The 18,822-nt window shown below is 39.6% G+C and overlaps 1 protein-coding gene across 1 annotated transcript in view; it reads right to left on the bottom strand.

Moving 5' to 3' along the window:
• Window positions 1-18,529, bottom strand: part of SCAMP1 (secretory carrier membrane protein 1) — a 42,036-nt gene extending 23,507 nt beyond the window's left edge. The window contains exons 1-2 of the mRNA XM_009637274.2: window positions 18,349-18,529; window positions 10,638-10,715 (exon numbers count right to left, since the gene is read on the bottom strand). Of these exons, the coding sequence (XP_009635569.2) occupies window positions 10,638-10,715; window positions 18,349-18,423 (153 nt within the window). The 5' untranslated portion in view covers window positions 18,424-18,529. The remainder of the gene's footprint in view (window positions 1-10,637; window positions 10,716-18,348) is intronic.
• Window positions 18,530-18,822: the final 293 nt, after the last annotated feature.

Genomic DNA, 18,822 nt, shown 5'->3' with positions numbered 1-18,822 from the left:
AGAGGGTTCTGAGCGGCAGGGCAGAGTCCAGTTGGAGGCTGGTAGTTAGTGGAGTTCCCCAGGGCTCGGTACTCAGCCCGGTCTTGTTCAATTTGTTCATCAATGACCTAGATGAGGGGACAGAGTGTACCCTCATCAAGTTCGCTGATGACACAAAACTGGGAGGAGTGGCTGATACACTGGAAGGCTGCGCTGCCATTCAGTGGGACCTGGACAGACTGGAGAGTTGGGCGAAGAGGAACCTGATGAAATTCAACAAGGGCAAGTGTCAAGTGCTGCACCTGGGGAGGTCAAACCCCATGCACCAGTACAGGCTGGGGGCTGACCTGCTGGGAAGCAGCTCTGCTGAGAGGGACCTGGGAGTCCTGGTGGATGACAAGCTGACCATGAGCCAGCAGTGTGCCCCTGTTGCCAAGAAGTCCAACAGTATTCTGGGGAGCATTAAGAGGAGCGTGGCTAGCAGGTCGAGGGTGAGACCCTACTCTGCCCTGGTGAGACCCCAGCTGGAGCACTGTGTCCAGTTCTGGGCTCCCCAGTGCAAGAAAGATGAGGAACTCCTAGAAAGAGTCCAGAGGAGAGCAACTAGGATGATAAAGGGACCGGAGCATCTCCCCTATGAGGAAAAGCTGAGAGAGTTGGGCTTGTTCAGCCTGAAGAAGAGAAGACTGAGAGGGGACCTCATCAACACATACAAATATCTTAAGGGTGGAAGTCACAAGGACGGAGCCAGACTCTTTGCAGTGGTGCCCAGCGACAGGACAAGGGGCAATGGGCACAAACTGAGACATAAGAGGTTTCAGTTGTATATGAGGAAAAAATTCTTTACCCTGAGGGTGCCAGAGCACTGGAACAGGCTGCCCAGGAGGGTTGTGGAGTCTCCTTCTCTGGAGATATTCAAAGCCCACCTGGATGAAGTTCTGTGTAACATGCTCTAGGAGAACCTGCTTTAGCAGGGGGGTTGGACTAGATGATCTCCCGAGGTCACTTCCAACCCTTGAGATTCTGTGATTCTGTAATTTAGCTTTTTCCTACATCATTATCTTCTATTAGTACTCTTACAGCCTTAATGATGGCAGAGCTTCCTGCTTCCATGAAAGAAAGTTTCCCAAGTTGTTCTACAAGTTTTTCTTCAGAACTGTGAGCTTACCTTACAGTTTCACACTTAGCTTGGCAGAGTTTAAACTCTTAAGTTTTCTTTGAAAATAGCTTCCACTTTTCTAAAGACTATCTTACCCCAGTAGCACACCTGACAAAGCAACAAAAAGCCAGCGTGGTTAGTGTCTTCTTATGGTGCATCTAAAGCAGCTATTTTTGAGCTAGAGTAAATATATCTACATCATTCATGAATGTTATTGTGTGTTTAATATCACTTATGAGCTACTTAGTATCACTTGATGAAATTAATGCACAACGTTCGAAAAAGTAGAAGAGCCTGTAAGAGAGTCAGAGGTAGTAAGGAAAGGTAAGAAAAAAATCATGTATCTGCTTCAACATCCACTGTTAATTTTTGCTGGGTATCACTCCAGAATTTCTGCTAGATTGATGTATGTATTAAGAATATAATCCCAGCAAAAGTTGCATTCCATCCATTGTATTCACAGGATACAGCCAGTTGCTGAAATACAGTAGCACCTTCTTCATTAAGTACAGAAAAAGCCATGCATGGTTTTGTATACTTTTGTGTTCTCATAATTACTTATCCTAGCTTCATAATGTGTGCACAGGGGAACAGTGTGTCAGTGCTCTAATCTACTTCAAATTGTGGAAGTTCAATATGGCTTTAATGTGTTTATTCTTCCAGGTTATTATTCAAAGATCATAATGCATAACAAGCACAGATACTATAAATCATCATCTATAGATCACGAACGTAATGAAGAAAGCATTGTAATCACAGACTACCTCTCAAGTTGGAAGGGACCCATAAGGATCATCGCGTCCATCTCCCTACTCCTCACAGGACTACCCAAAACCATATGACAAAGAGCATCACCCAGGTGCCCCCTGAACTCAGACAGGCCTGGTGCCTTGACCACTTCCCCAGGGAGCCTGTCCCAGTGCCTGACCACCCTCTCCAGGAAGAACCTTCTCCTAATGCTCAACCTGAACTTCCTCTGGTGCAGCTTCATTCCATCTCCTCATGTCCTGTCGCTGGTCACCAGAGAGAGGAGATCAGCACCTCCCCCTCTGCTGCTCCCCTTGGGGAAGCTGTAGGCTGCGATGAGGTCACCCCTCAGCCTTCTCTTCTCCAAGCTGAGCAAACTCAGTGACCTTAGCTGCTCCTCCCAAGTCCTGCCCTGCAGACCTTTCACCACCTTGATTGCCCTCCTCTGGACACGCTCTCAATGTCTGATGTCCTTCCTGCACTGAGGCGCCCACAACTGCACACAGCACTGGAGGTGGGGCTGAACCCATGCAGTGCAGAGTGGGACAGTCATGCCCCTCAACCAGCCGGCTGTGCAGTGCTGGATGTGCCCCAGGACACGGTTGTCCCTTTTGGCTGCTAGGGCACGCTGTTGACTCACATTCAACTGCCATCAACCTGAGCCCCCAGATCTCTTTCCACCGGGCTGCTCTTCAGCCCCTAGTCCCCCAGTTCATACAAACAACCAGGACTACCCCGCCCCAGGTGGAGAATCTGGCACTTGCTCTTGTTAAATTTCATACAGTTGGTGATTGCCCAGCTCTCCAGTCAATCTCTCTAAGGCCTTTCTACCCTTGAGAGAGTCCACAGCTCCTGCTAATTTAGTATCATCAGTAAACTTACTTAATGTACATTCTACTCCTGCGTCCAGATAATTTATAAAACCACTAAAGAGCACTGGCCCTAAAATTGAGCCCTGGAAACCCCTCTGGCAACTGGCCGCCAGCCTGATGTAAGCCCATTTACTATACCTCTTTGAGCCCAGACCGACAGCTGACTGCTCACCCAGGGTGTTATGGACTTGTCTAGCTGTGTGCTGGACATTCTGTCCAGCAGGATACTGTGAGAGACAGTACCAAAAACTTTGCTAAAATCCAAACCCACCACATGTACTGGCTTCCCTTGGTCAGCTAGATGGGTGACCTCATCATAAAAGGAAATTTAGTTCAGCGGGACTTTCCCCTCATGAACCCGTGCTGGCTATGACCAATGACTGCATTGTCTCTCAAGTATTTTTCAGTAACTCCCGGAATAATCTCCATAATTTTGCCAGGCACTGAAGCAAGACTGGCAGGCCTATAATTACCAGGGTCTTCCTTCTTACCTTTCTTGAGAGAATTGGGATATTTGCCAGCTTCCAGTCAACTGGTACCTTTCCAGACTCCCAAGACTATTGAAAAATAACAGAGAGAGATCCCACAATAACATTGGCCAGCACTTTCAGTACCCTGGGATGAATCCCATTGGGCCCCACAGACTTACATGCATCCAGCTGGAGGTGCAAGCCTTGAACAATTTTGGAGTAGGCTAGGAGTTTGTCATGCCCCCAGTCACAAGGCTCTGGGGGTCCCAGGGCCCATCACTGGTGTTGAAAACAGAGGCAAAGGCAGCATTTAACATCTCTGCTTTGTCTACATTCCTATTTGTGAGGTGACTAACCTCATCAGGTAACAGACCAATGTTATCTCTGATCCTCCTTTTGCTGTTAACACATTTAAAAAGCCTTTTTTGTTGTCCTTCACAGTGCTGTCCAGCTTGAACTCTAATCAAGCTTTCACTGCATTAATTTTCTCCCTACAGTGATGAACAGCATCTCTGTAGTCCTCCTGTGTTGCCTGTCCTTGCTTCCAATGTTCATACACTTTCCTTTTCCACCTAAGTTCTAGCAGATCCCTGCTCAGCAAAGCCAGACTTCTGCCCCGCTTGCTTGACTTCCGACACTTTGGACTTGCGACGCTGTTCCTGTGCTCTTAAGAGACGTTCTTAAAAAGTGACTAGCCTTCAAAAAGAGACTGTCCTTACAGAAGTATCCAGCAGCCTTGGAAAAATCATTCAACTACCAAAAAAACCCCAACAAAAAAAAAAATGTAAAACCTAGCTGTACAGTTTAGGATTTTCCTAAAAGCAAGAAGTACTGAAGTTAAATCAGAGAAGGTACATCTTCAAGCTCTAGCATTCTGCAGCAGATCTGGAGAACGGCATGGACTTAAATAAAGTTCAGCCTATATTCAATATTATCTATTATTGGACTGATGTAGGTAGTAAGGAAAAGGTACAGGAAAAAAGAAAAAAAAAAATGTTATTTGTGATAACATTTTGCCAGAAACCACGTAAGGTCTTCTTTTGTCCAATAAATATATTTCCCAGTAGTATTCAGCAATCACCGGAAAAAACACAAGTTCAATAAAAATGCATACAAGGCAAACAAACAAGAACCAGGCAGAACAGAGTTTATGCACATTATGCCTTAATGCAAATAAGGTACTCAAAACAAGTGTTGCTTCATATATGCAATTAAAACATACTCAATAAAAGTCAAAGAAATAATAATTTATTGGCTTGGTAGATGAAACAGTAAGGCAGACAGTTCCTTGTACAGTTATTAAAAAGGCAATACAAAGCACAATTCTAGAAGTTTATGTCTCACATCAATTTCCAAATATAGGGTAAACACAGGTTTGCTCTAATTACCATCTCTGAAGTTAGCTCAATTAAGAATTAAGCTAACTTCATAAAAAAAGCTGCAAAACAATTCCAGTAAGAATATTTATTGAAATTTTAGCTATTGTACAAGATGCATGAAGTCTAAAATTGGAGGCATTCTGGAAAGCAATAGCTCAGATTTAGGTTTTTAAAAGGTTGGTAAGGGACATGCATTTAATACAGACAAAAACTGTACATAGTAAATGTGAATCTTACTGAGGAAATACTATTATCAAGCAGTCAGATTAGAGCTAGTTACAGGAACAATTGATTTGCTATTTAGAACCAAAAGCAAACATCCACTTTCTAAGGTCATCTCAAATGTTTTATCAAGCACAAAACATGCAAGTGGGAGAGACACAGTTGGTCAATTACTATTAAAATCGTGATTATGTCAGACTAGGTAACTGCAGGAACTAGTTTTGAGAATTAATAGACGTTCCATAAAGACAGTGAGACCCATACTACTAAATAAGCAGAACAGGAATTCTCATATGATAGTGTACTTTTGCCTGTTATTTTTATTTTTATTCACATAGGATTTCTAGGAATAAAAATTGCTGAGGCAACTTTGAAGGAGACCAGTGAATCTGCAACTTGCCAGGTAACTTCTTTAACCTTGACAAACATTTTATGTAGTTCATACCAGAGCATCCCAAAAACTACTGTGCTGCCTTCTTTTGTCTCAGAAGTACACGAGTAGACATAGGCTTCTCAAGTGGCTTCAAGGCAGTAGAAGTCATAGAATCATAGAATCACTTTGGTTGGAAAAGACCTTTAAGATCATCGAGTCCAACCTTTAACCTAACCCTGCTACCCGACCACTAAACCATGTCCCTAAGCACCTCATCTATCCTTCTTTTAAATACCTCCAAGGATGGGGACTCTACCACCTCCCTGGGCAGCCCATTCCAGAGCCTGACAACCCTTTCAGTGAAGAAGTTTTTCCTAATATCTAACCTAAACCTGCCCTGGCGCAGCTTCAAACCATTCCGCCTCGTCCTACCATCTGTTACCAGGGAGAAGAGGCCGACCCCCACCTCCCTACAGCCTCCTGTCAGGCAGCTGTAGAGGGCGATCAGGTCTCCCCTCAGCCTCCTCTTCTCCAGACTAAACAACCCCAGTTCCCTCAGCCGTTCCTCGTATGACTTGTGCTCCAGACCCCTCACCAGCTTGGTTGCTCTCCTCTGGACATGCTCCAGCAATGCAACATCCTTCTTGTAGTGAGGGGCCCAAAACTGAACACAGTATTCGAGGTGCGGCCTCACCAGCACCGAGTACAGGGGCACGATGACTTCCCTTGTCCTAGCCTGTAGCGCTGCATGGGGTTGTTGTGACCAAAGTGCAGGACCCGGCACTTGGCCTTGTTGAACCTCATGCAGTTGGCCTCGGCCCATGGATCCAGCCTGTCCAGGTCTCTCTGCTTGAGGGGAGGAGGGCTCTGCAGATCAACACTGCCACCCAGTTTGGTTTCGTCTGCAAATTTGCTGAGGGCACACTCAATCCCCTCATCCAGGTCACTGATAAAGATATTAAACAAGACTGGCCCTAGAACTGAGCCCTGGGGGACACCGCTTGTGGCCGGCCGCCAACTGGATTTAGTTCCATTCACCACCACTCTCTGGGCTCGGCCACCCAGCCAGTCAGGCCCCTCTTTCCCCTCTCAAATTTAACAGTCAAATCTTTCCTTCTGGGAACTGGAAGACTTGGCCCCATGTCAGGTATATTTAAAATTTGAAAACAAGACTTCATCCATGTGTCTTACCTGAGCAGAATACCATTCATTCCTGTAAAAATTCTTCCATTTCCTAATTTCACGCTTACTGGACCAAAGTCTGGCTTACTCACAAATTAGGACAAAGCTGTAAAGAATTCTGCTGTAATTAATATATAATTTACTAAGTATAAGAAATGAAACAGATACGCTTTGACTCCTTTATGGATCAGCACACACTTGGGGTTATGGGAAAAGATTATGCTGCTTTTACTACAGAGCATATTACTTGTTGGAACACAGGAAAATAATTAGATATTATGGGGGGAAAAAAAAAAAATCACTGTAAGAACTGCCAAACACTGAACAGGTTGCCCAGCAAGCTCACAGGATCTCCATCCTTGTATATATTCGAAACTCCCCAGAACAAAACACTGAACAATGCCTCTTAGTGACAAACTCTGAATAGGGGGGAACTGAAACAGATGACCTCCACAGGTCTCTTGCAACCTGTGACCTGGCACTTACTTTGTCGTACCTGTCTGCCCATATGCTGTTGGTTGCCTGCCCAAGTGCTATTGGTGGCTTAGGGATTTGGGTATGGAAAGGAGATTCCCAATTGACCTACAACCTGCATAGGATTGACTAGACATTCACAGGAAGACAGATGGTCAGCAATTCTGTCTTTTTAAGGACGAAACTGTAACACTAATTGCCCAGACCTGTACTGTGAGGACTTCACTAACATCCAGCCATCACAGGATAACATCATATCATGATATAACACCCACATTTGGACAAGGGAACTAAGTCTACTGTTTTCACAGAGACTTTACAGATCCACTGTCTCTGACCCTCACTGACACATTACAGTAAGGTACTTACATCTTGAAATTCAACCAACATCCTTCTACAACATCCCTTTTTGTTCCTACCCAAAACGGTACTTCTGGGATAGATCTTTCTATTTCATGCCTTGCTCTCACAGGTGCACTGGTGGAAGAAGCAATTATAACCCCTCTTGAAGAGAAGAGGTTGCTGGAGACAAATGCTCAAAAGAAATTCTCTCTTGAATAGATTTCCCCATGTGGGTGAAGTAGTTTATTTACTGGAGGCAGGGGGAAGACTTCCAAAGGAAGCCAGGTATAGATGATCAATCAGATTTCCTATAAATAATTCACTGTATTTGGATCTGAGACAGATGGAAGGCAACTGCCCAGGAATTTACCAGAAAAAAAAAAATCCATTGAAATATGTCTCTTAAAAATAAAAAAAACAACCAGCAATACTAATGATTTCCCTCAAATGTTTAATGCAGCAACTTGAAAGTGATTGCTATATTACTGTGTCTATGCATGTTATACATATATACACAGAGTGCTCAGAAGAGTTCAACACGCATTAACAAAACTTGTAGAAGCAGAGAAGAGATTAAATGCCTTCTTTAACAGTAGTTTCATTTAATGATGAAGCAGAAATACTAATTGGCTAATCTCATCTGTTCCTTGGTGATTTCAGAAACATGACAAAAGACACAAAGTCATCTCCATGGTGACTATTAAAACTGGAGACAAAACCACTGAAGATACAGGCAATGATATTTAATCTGACATTTATATCATTCACTGAAAACTGTGGTTTAACAATCAAAAATAGGACAGGCTTTGAAATTTGGTAAGCAGCCAAAAAAAACCCCACCCACCAAAAACAAGATTCCCAATTTCTCACATTCGATATCAAGGTGGTGACACTTGAGACCTAAAATCTCCTATGGCCATTCACTTTCCTCATTGTGTCTTACATATTATTTATCTACTAAATTTCCCACTGCAGATGTGAAGGACATAAATTGACTGAGAAAAGGTGAATGCACTGAAACACTTAAAAAAATATTAAAATAAGGAATATGAGAAAATGCACTTTCTTTTTTTCCTGTCCTATCCTGATAACAAGAAAGAACTAATAGGAAGCATCTCCCTTGGCAAAGAGAGAACACAACTGAGCTAAGATAATGAATGTTGGTATTCAAGAGTTTGAAGTCACTTTCTCACAGAAGAAACATCCCTGTCTGAATTCGCAATGGAAAAATATTTCTGCAGTCCAGCATGCTTTATTAATTTGAACGTGGCGGGAAAGGGGAAAGAAGTTTAATGCTGTGTTAACGTTATAGACTGCAAGATATCATCTTACCAGTACCACTAGAAATTTGGATTTCTAACTGAAACATACTATTCTCAGCTTCCTTAAAACTTACAACTATACCTTGTTATTCACAGTACAACAAAGCATGGTCTTACAGACCAGGGATTGTCGAACTAAAGAGCAGAGAAATCCCCAGGGCATATTTTGCTCCCATCAGCTTGTATCCTTTCTGCTCCCTGGCACCATTATGGTTTTCAAATATTAGAAGCAGGATTACCTGCACAAAACTGTTCAAGATGACTCAGCTTCCCAACAAAAGTACAACAAGGAAAAACAACAAAACAAAGCCCTCAGAAACTATTTGGATAGTTTTGCTCTGAGCAGGACACAAAATGCAGAGCAATTTCAATCACTACGCTGTCAAACATTGAAATTCTCCAAGTTTAAAATTCACAGACCCTGCTTCTACCTCTGGTCATCCAATCTTTATCTAGACATTCACTTCCACTGTCTCTTTCCTTACTCCTGTCACATACATTTGTTTGTACATGCATAGTATGCCCTTCTCTTGCATACAAAGCTCTCAGGAAAAGAGCTGAGCATATGGAATTGTGAGCATATCCTCAGGTACCTAAGCACATTCCTGCAAATGTGTATAATTACAGAATAAATACTTACATATTCTGCATCCACAAGATAAAGTGAGAGGGGGAGGATCATCTAAAGGTTGATAATTACTGCACTCTTAGATGAATACATACTTTGCTCTTTCAGTCTTGCTTTCTGCAAGAAAACCTGTGAAAGTTCTTTTCCTCTACAGAAAGAAAACTGCTCATTCCTTAGATAGTTTTTATCAATTTGGTAACATTCCATAGATTATTAATTGACTCACAGTGCATGAAGATAGCACATATTCACTAGATCTGAACACTGACTTAAAGATTTCCTCGATCCTCACAGTTTTTCTATATGAGCGTCATCTGTAATGAGCAATTAGAATTTTTTATACATGCACATCTGGCTGTTCAAAGCCAGATAACCTTAGCCACGTACTTCAGTTTTCCTTTTCACACAGAGCTGCATGTTAAAATAAGAACATAAGTAATAAAAAAAGCTCTCGATTTTTTTTTTTTTAATGTGACCTACTGTCTTTGTAACTTACAGTCAATACAAAACAATTCTGAAACTCTTCAAGCTTCAGAAAGATAAATCAAACATAATTCATGATATTGCTAGGCCAAAAAAATCTGAGACTTATTTAATATTGTTGCTAGTTGTAAATATGCTGCCTTAAACAGCTGATCCAAGGCATACTCAAAAACAAGCTTCTTCCAGCCTAGCATTTTAACAGCACATGAAAGCTTACTGTTGCATTGCAAAGACTCAAATACCAACATTCCCTATGAACTCTACCAGATTTGCCATAGAAAATAAGCCTACATTTGAAAAATACAGTATCTCAATGTTTATGAATTATACTGACAGACAGTAATTATCCATACATTTTGTTAAAGACCTTCACTATCAAAATTAACCACTGAGAAATACTGTTACAGTATGAATTTACTACCCCATTCTTTTTATTTCCCCTCCATGGGTGAAAACAAGCACAAGGTAAATTAAAACTATACAAATTAGAAAACAATTGTGTTCCTTGAACATAAATTATTCCTTTTACTAAAGAACAACTACTCATAGCCTGTGGACCATTACTTAAATGCAATACTCTTATTCTGAGCAGAACTTTCATTAAGTGAAATGGAAATCAAAAGCAAGACACTGGGGAAGTGTGCCACACTCACAAGCTTTAAAGCAAGTAAAATTCAGAAAAGGTAAGGACAGAATACCAGAAGTCTTACTGAACAGGGGAAGAAAAAAAAAAAAAAAAAAAAAAAGAATTCTGTTTTGGCCCCCTTTCAGAGAGCCACTCTTCCTTAACAGATCAAAGCTCACCTAGGACACCCACTGAATCCTCCAAATACTTTATGGGACTATCTATCCTTGCACATCTTCCATTACCTCTAGCTAGCCCATCACATGTTTTACATCAGCCCCAAACTCTGAAAACAGTATCTCACAAATTTTACCTAAAAAGGTTAACAGCATGATTAATAAGAAATAAATGAAATTAATAAAAAAAATAAATGTACTTACTGTTCTTGAATCAGAGAAAGGATTGTACTCATCTAGCCCTGGAGGAACATTTCTTGTCACTTGTGTAACAGAAGGATCCTAGAAGAGAAAACAGTTCTGTAAACATATGCATATGTATATAAGCAACAACACAACACTTATATCATTATATCATATAAAACTCTACTTTTGTTTCAATCTAAAAAAGGGTTGTTTTCACTAAAAAAGCCTGTAAAGATCATCTTCTCTCTGTCTCCAAAATGACATAAGTCCATTCTGAGCTTCTTATAAACACAGATTAACACAGTCTAAAAGAAACTCCATCTGCCATTCGTTTGATTCATAAGGAAAAAAAGCTCTCAATAGAGAACGGAAGAAAACTGTACCCTGATATGTTGACCACTAGAATCCACAACTACACGCCCAAGAACAAAAGAAAAGAGCTTTCTGTAACTCTTTGTTTTCCCTACCCAGAAGTACCTCCAACACCTTCAGGAACAGAAAAAGCATTTCAGAAAAATGAAGCCGAGGAACTGAGGAAACAGTGTCCCATAATGCCAAAATCACATCTGGTTCAGCTTCTACCTGAACTAGTAAAATTAAGAAAAAAGCATGATTTTTTTTTCGTCCAATGAACTATACAGTAAGAAAGACTGCTTAAGGTTTAGCTTGAGAAAGCCATTTCAGGAATGAAACGTTCTCTGTGCTAGAGACAGGCAGGCTTGGTTCTGCAGAAGAGTAGAAGTGCCCACTACCATAGACCACACTAACTTCATATGAAGAAAAATTGTACTTATTCCATGTGATGCCTGGTTCCACTAGGTTTTTTCTGTCCCTTAACTTAAAGTTTTTGCATCTTCAGAACATAAGAATGGATGAAAGGAAGGTTTTCTTGAAAATTAATAAATTCACTTATTCAATATGGTTAGTTACATTTATATTTACAGAAATGCACAAAACAAGTGTGAAATATTTCATATGTACATCAAATACACAAAATAGCTGCAAATATACTATTTACTTATTTATACCTGTTATACATAAATATTCATATTTTCTTAATTTCAACATTAGAAAACAAACTGGAGTTCATAAAGATTGGGAAGAAGATAAGTATTTACATTTATATACACTTACATTCATGTTCCCTTTAAAGATAGATACACTTAAAACCTCTACATGAAATATTTGTCTTATTTTTTTAAAAAATACAGTACGTGACTTATCTACACTTAAGTAAATATACAAACTATTAAGCTACTGAAAAACAAAATCTAGATTCTTAGAATCAGCATCTATTACAGCATTAGCTTAGTCTTGACAGCAGTAATTTAATCTACAGATGCAGAAACAGTATTTTCTTAATGGCTGCAGTCAACTTACTTACAGCTAGAAAAAAACAACCAAGCACAGAATATCTATCAACTCTACAAATCCCTGAAGAATACATCAAATGAGAACAAGTCCATTTTCTCCATTAGTTATAGTCACAAATCCATGAATATGAGACAATTAAAAAATTACTATAAAAAAGTTTAAGACAAGAAAGTCATTGCTTCAAAAATTTAAGTTGTATGTTGCATATTTTATCAAATTCATGTGCATAAATATACACAAACCCTACCCTTCTGGTCACATAAAATGCTACCACTTTTAGCTAAAGCATACATTTAGCCGCAAAGCAGTTATTTTCATGGCGTCTGAACAAAAATCATCCTTTCTACAGATGTATACAAAACAAAGTTACATCCAATTCAAAGTCAGCTTTCCTACATTTAACTTATACCATAATTATTGATTTCAATAAAGCCACCCTGGCAACAGTCTCCCCCACAAGCCTGCTGTATTTTTTAGCTACCATCCTAGACTTCAATGCACTTTTCCAACTAAAATATAATCAGGTCTTGCATAAACTGATGGACTAATTCATTGTTACATGTTCTTTCATTAAGTGACTGGCACAAAATACTGTACAGCTGAACAACAAAAACAAGGGAAAGAATGTGTGTGTGTTGAATGTTTGTTGTCAAAATTCAACTACAAGTCATTTGAAATGCTGAATAAAAAAATCATAAAAAATTAGACAAGAATTAAATCTGACATTAGTTTACTAGACTCATCAGTAGATCAAAAATGATGAACTTAAAACAAAGTTAATACAGGTAAGACAATTTCATAATTCAATATACAGGATTGTAGAAAGTTGTATACACCTGAAACCTTTTACCTTACTGTGGTGGGTTCATCCTAGCCAACAGCTAGGCCCCCACCTAGTTGCTCGCTCACTGCCCTCCCCACAGTAGGATGGGGAAGAGAATGAGAAGGGCAAAAGCAAGTAAAGCTTGTGGGTGTCAAGGAAAATAGTTTAATAAGGGGGAAGGAGAGGTAGAGAAAAAAAAGAGAAAAAAGCAACAAAAACCCACAAGTGATGCAAAGGCAATCACTCACCACCTCCCAGCAGCAGATACTCAGCCAGCCTCTGAGCAACCTTGGAACACCACCACCATGAGTGTGATTGCTGAGCGTGATGCTGTATGGTGTGGAATTACCTCTTTGGGCAGCTGGGGTCAGCTGTCCCACCTGTCTCCACTGCCACCCTCTTGCCCAACCTCAGCCTGCTCCAAAGGGGAAGGGAAGCAAAATGCAAAACAGAGAAGGCCTCAATGCTGTGTAAGTACTGTTCAGTAACAGCTGAAACATTAGTGCCTTACCAGCACTGTTTTGGTCACAAATCTGAAACACAGCACCATAGGGACTGCTATGAAAAAAATTAAGTCCATCCTAGCCAGACCCAGTGCACTTATTCTAGCCTTTACACATTAGTGTGAATTAGCAGAGCATAAAATACTCTATTCTTTGTTCATGCTTTCAGTACGGTACCCCTTCCACAAATGGTCTCGTATCATTCAGTCTTCCACAAATAAAAATGTTCAGGTACAGACACGTATGAAACTAGTGGTAGCTAGCCATCAGCCACACAGTGAAACAGTACGTCTACATTATTAAAACTCAAATAGCACTTAGTACTTTAAGTTAAATTAGCTGCTTAAAAAGTACATTTCAACACTAAACTTCTGTGTTTTAAGACTGCACTACTAACGAAATAACTCAGCCCAATTGTGCCCACAAAGGACAATAAATGCAGTTATTTGAATAACTAGAGTATCAGACTCAAGAGACAGTCAATGAACAACAGCAGATTTCCAGAAAGCAGGAAAGAGTAGTCAAGTCAAATTCAGAAGAGCAATCTGTATTTAGAAATACAATAAGCAAACAATAATAAATATCTGATAAAAGAAAGCCTTTTTCTTCAGAGTATTTTAGAGAAGACCAGGGAAAAAAAGTTTCTCAGATCTCTTCACACAGCTGTTGTGACATTCTAACACTGACAAAAGACAGGAAACATATGCTGAGCCAAACAAGCTTACTACATCAAAAATCTTAGTACTAAAAATAAGTTTTATGCTTAAATACACATTGAGCAGAGCAAGAAGTCTTCCATCAGAAGTCCATTCTCATTTTGAATTAACAATTGCTATACCTCTGCCAAATATTGCTACTGTTCACAGAAGTAACCAGCAGCTCTGTGAAAAATCAAAAATTACTAAGAGGACATTCAGTATCAGCTCTATTTAAGAGAAGTTTCATTACAAAGTAAAAAAAAAAAAAATAATAGTTTTATTGAAATACACAGTTTGAACCCCACCATGGCAAGCACCATTCACATTCTGCTTTCAGAAACCCACTGCTGCTACAGTCTGGACTTCAGTAGAAGTTCATGACCTAATCTCTTCCACAAGCAGAAAAACGCAAGGAGAAGCAAACCAGAGATCACAGGAAAAGAAGAGCAACCTCATAGTTGAAGGAGGCAAGTACTAGCCTGTAGATCTGTATCCTATCCTTGTTCATGGTGATCTTCTCTAGTGCTGCAATTACCCTAGGCATGGAAAGAAACAAGCTCTTCATAGTCTGGGAGCCCAGGTGGGGGCTGCTAGACTTCAAATTGTTCTGAATACTTACAGTGCATCAACCAACAAACGCCAACAGGAACGGCACTTTGTATTTCAAAACACTACTTACAGCATTTCTGAAGAGATTAGACCTCACCTCCCAAGAGAAAAGGAACACAAGCAACACAAAGAATTACTTTGAATCATTTACCTTACACTCACTGAATCTAATTTTAAAAATGGAGCAAATGCCAACTCGTCTAAACACAGTGAGAAAAACCGTGAGGAACTCATACTCACTGCTCCAGAAAAATAAAACACTGAATTTAGAATTAATCAAGGTTTGAATAATGAACACAAACAATAAATGTTGTGCAGGACCACATATTCAAAGAAAAAGTGACATTTAAATGAAAGCTATCAAATTTCTATGTTGCTATTCTAGTGGTTAAAACCAGTGAAAATTTTAATAATTTACAGGAATAAGTAAATCTAGGCGGCATTAACTTGTTTTTCCCTATTTGATATGCCACCCAGACAATGAAGTTAAAATGCATTATTTTTTAGTTATTTTTTGTTTTTTAATATTAAGAAACAGACAAAAGCCACAAAGACAAGCTCCAATAGCTAATATACAGATACCAACACAAAGTAGCAGCATGGCTGGAATTATCAAATATCCAGAGACCTCAACTTGCTGCATGATTTAACTGATTAAAAATTGGGTTACCCTCTGCAAATATAGAAAATTGGGAATTTCTGGGACAGACTTTAAATATCTGATGTCAGCTATTGAATACAGCAACTGTAAAATGCCAGAATCATAGAATCATAGAATCATAGAATCATAGAATCATAGAATCATAGAATGCTTTGGGTTTGAAGGGACCCCTAGAGGTCATCTAGTCCAACCCCCCTGCAGTGAGCAGGGACACCATCAACTAGATCAGACTGAGAAAGCTATGCTCTAGTGGACCAGTAGTTCTGCCGAATTGGACCTGCCCTTGCACCAACTCCTTGCCACAGCCTCGTTTTCCTCAGCCACACAGCCAGTCCCAGTTCCTGTTCCTTTGAGTGCTGATCCCTGTAATTCTCATCTTGTCCAACTCCTTGTTGCCTTCTTCCCTTTCACACTTCCTTCTCCAGCCTTACCTCACCAAAACGCCTGCCAGTTCAGCCCCCCGAGTTTCTGTTTATTTAACTATCAGTGATAGCAACCACGAAACAGAATTTAAGAACATTTTTCATACCCAGCTACTGTAGCTACTGGTACATTCAAGTCACACAGAGTCATTTCATATGACATTTTCAAGCTCTGAATTAGTTCAGGAGACTGGAATTTTAAGTAACCAGCACAATCTAATCAACTGTTTTCCATCTAATCTTTTATTTTCCCTACTTCTTGTAGTCTCTCTCCTATAAGGCCAATCTCAAAAGCAAAGATTAGCACCACACTCTTTGAATCACCAGGAGTCAGGTACAAGAAGCACCCCAGGATTTACATCAAGAATAAAAAAGTTAGTCAGGAAAGAAAATAAAAAAAAAAAAACCAAACCCCAACCACCAAACACAAACAAAACCAGAAAACACAACACATTTGTATCTCGCATTGGCAAGAGCATCTATAGAACTATTAAAAATGTCTCCTGTGCCAGGTTAACAAATTATGCTCACATCACTCAGATATAGATAAAATAAACTGAACACCCAGTTATCACAGAGGGTGTACAAACACAATTACAAGTGAGAATGCTTAAAACATAACAGAATAATCCATTCTATGCAAGTTTTTACAGCTTTTTAAAAAACAAATTAAAGGCACAGCCAGTCCCAGTTCCTGTTCCTTTGAGTGCTGATCCCTGTAATTCTCATCTTGTCCAACTCCTTGTTGCCTTCTTCCCTTTCACACTTCCTTCTCCAGCCTTACCTCACCAAAACGCCTGCCAGTTCAGCCCCCCGAGTTTCTGTTTATTTAACTATCAGTGATAGCAACCACGAAACAGAATTTAAGAACATTTTTCATACCCAGCTACTGTAGCTACTGGTACATTCAAGTCACACAGAGTCATTTCATATGACATTTTCAAGCTCTGAATTAGTTCAGGAGACTGGAATTTTAAGTAACCAGCACAATCTAATCAACTGTTTTCCATCTAATCTTTTATTTTCCCTACTTCTTGTAGTCTCTCTCCTATAAGGCCAATCTCAAAAGCAAAGATTAGCACCACACTCTTTGAATCACCAGGAGTCAGGTACAAGAAGCACCCCAGGATTTACATCAAGAATAAAAAAGTTAGTCAGGAAAAAAAAAAAAAAAAAAAAAAACCAAACCCCAACCACCAAACACAAACAAAACCAGAAAACACAACACATTTGTATCTCGCATTGGCAAGAGCATCTATAGAACTATTAAAAATGTCTCCTGTGCCAGGTTAACAAATTATGCTCACATCACTCAGATATAGATAAAATAAACTGAACACCCAGTTATCACAGAGGGTGTACAAACACAATTACAAGTGAGAATGCTTAAAACATAACAGAATAATCCATTCTATGCAAGTTTTTACAGCTTTTTAAAAAACAAATTAAAGGGAACAGAGACCTCTGTTGTCTAGGAGACCAAAACTAGTCATCAGCTACCAAGTTTCATTAATACAGAAAAGATTAGCAAATTAAAGACTGAAGAAGTAGATACATCCGTATGATTCTTTGTATTATTGTTCACTGGGAATGAGTCCAGCATTGTTCCACCACAAGTAAAATGCTTTGATAGCATACACAACCCAGTAACATTCTGAAAAACATCGTCAGCTAAGTTTACATTGGTAGTTGTGATTTTGATTTCTTTTTAGTGAAGAGATAGTGAACTAGGAATCAGCCTCCAAACTGTCCTTCAGGTTGTTAAAAGGTTTTCAGTTCTGAGGTACACCCATTCTTCTACCAAAAAGGCCAAAGCATTTATCTTATGCACAAATAATTTAACATGGAATGAAAGAGGAAAAAAAACAGGCTAAAAATATAACAATGATAATATGTGCTGTGTTGCCTTTTTTTTTTTTTTCTAAGTGGAACTAAATAAATTACATCAGTGCCCTGCACGGAACATTCAATTTACTTCAGTATTTTTCAGTTTGCTCCCACGGACTAGCAGGGAAGTAAAAGCAAAATCTTATTACAGAGGTCAAGGAATAGGGTTTATGAACACTCATTCTAAACACTGATTTGGATAGAGATTATAATGGTTTTACCACACATCAGCAACTGAAAACCATTTGAAATAAAAATCACATAACCTAAGTAGAAAAAAAAAATTCTTGGGAAGAGGAACAGGGAAAAATGCGTAAGACATTTTTACAAGGAAAAGAACAGGGGGGGAAAAAGGTAACTACTAATGAAGTGGGACAATACGGTGAATTTTTAACACTGATTCAGACAACAGCAAGTAAGCAAGACAGCTAAATATCTTCCACAACTTGGATACCAGGAATATTGTATACCAAAATAATACAATAATAATATGGTTTAGAAGAAGCATAAAACTGAAATGCTGCACTTGGAAGTGACAGATTTTTTTCTCCCCCCCCTTTTTTTCTTTTTTAATTTACATGGAATTCATAGGACAGCACCAAATATCTGAGTAAACTGACAGAAGTACACCTAGTTAGTCTTAGGAAAAAAAGACTAAGGAGAAACAATACACTTTGAACACAAAAATGGATTTTAGAAGAGGATTCATTATTTCAGTCAATAAAATCAGAAAAAGAAAACATGGAAAATACCTTGTCAGTTACATAGCTCCTTAAGTACAGCCAAGGGAAGAATAAGCTACAGAGGATGACTGCAGAAATCTTCATTTTTGACCTTAATTCTATGTTAGGTTCAAAGGCTAAGAATGTTCTCTTAATGACTGGAGTAGTTGCAATCCAAGATCAGGAAACGGTTCTCATCACAAAAACTCTTAGACGATCAGGCTGCCCAGTGGGTTGTGGAGTCTCCTGTGGAGATATTCAAAGCCCGCCTGGACAAAGTCCTGTGTAACATGCCCTAGGAGAACCTGCTTTAGCAGGGGGGTTGGACTGGATGATCTCCCGAGGTCCCTTCCAACCCTTGCCATTCTGTGATTATATTATCAATACTATACTGTACCAATCCTATCACTTCCCTCATCAGTCACTGGCTACCCTTCAGCTCTGCCACCATACTACTTCAACATCCCCACAAGTAAGTTTATCCAACCTAACTGCTTTACCAGC

The sequence above is a fragment of the Egretta garzetta genome, unplaced genomic scaffold (genome assembly GCF_000687185.1).
Source record: "Egretta garzetta isolate BGI_Z169 unplaced genomic scaffold, ASM68718v1 scaffold424, whole genome shotgun sequence".
Classification (NCBI taxonomy): domain Eukaryota; kingdom Metazoa; phylum Chordata; class Aves; order Pelecaniformes; family Ardeidae; genus Egretta; species Egretta garzetta.
Note: the sequence above shows the minus strand (reverse complement) of the source record. Positions and strands in the feature narration are given on the sequence as shown.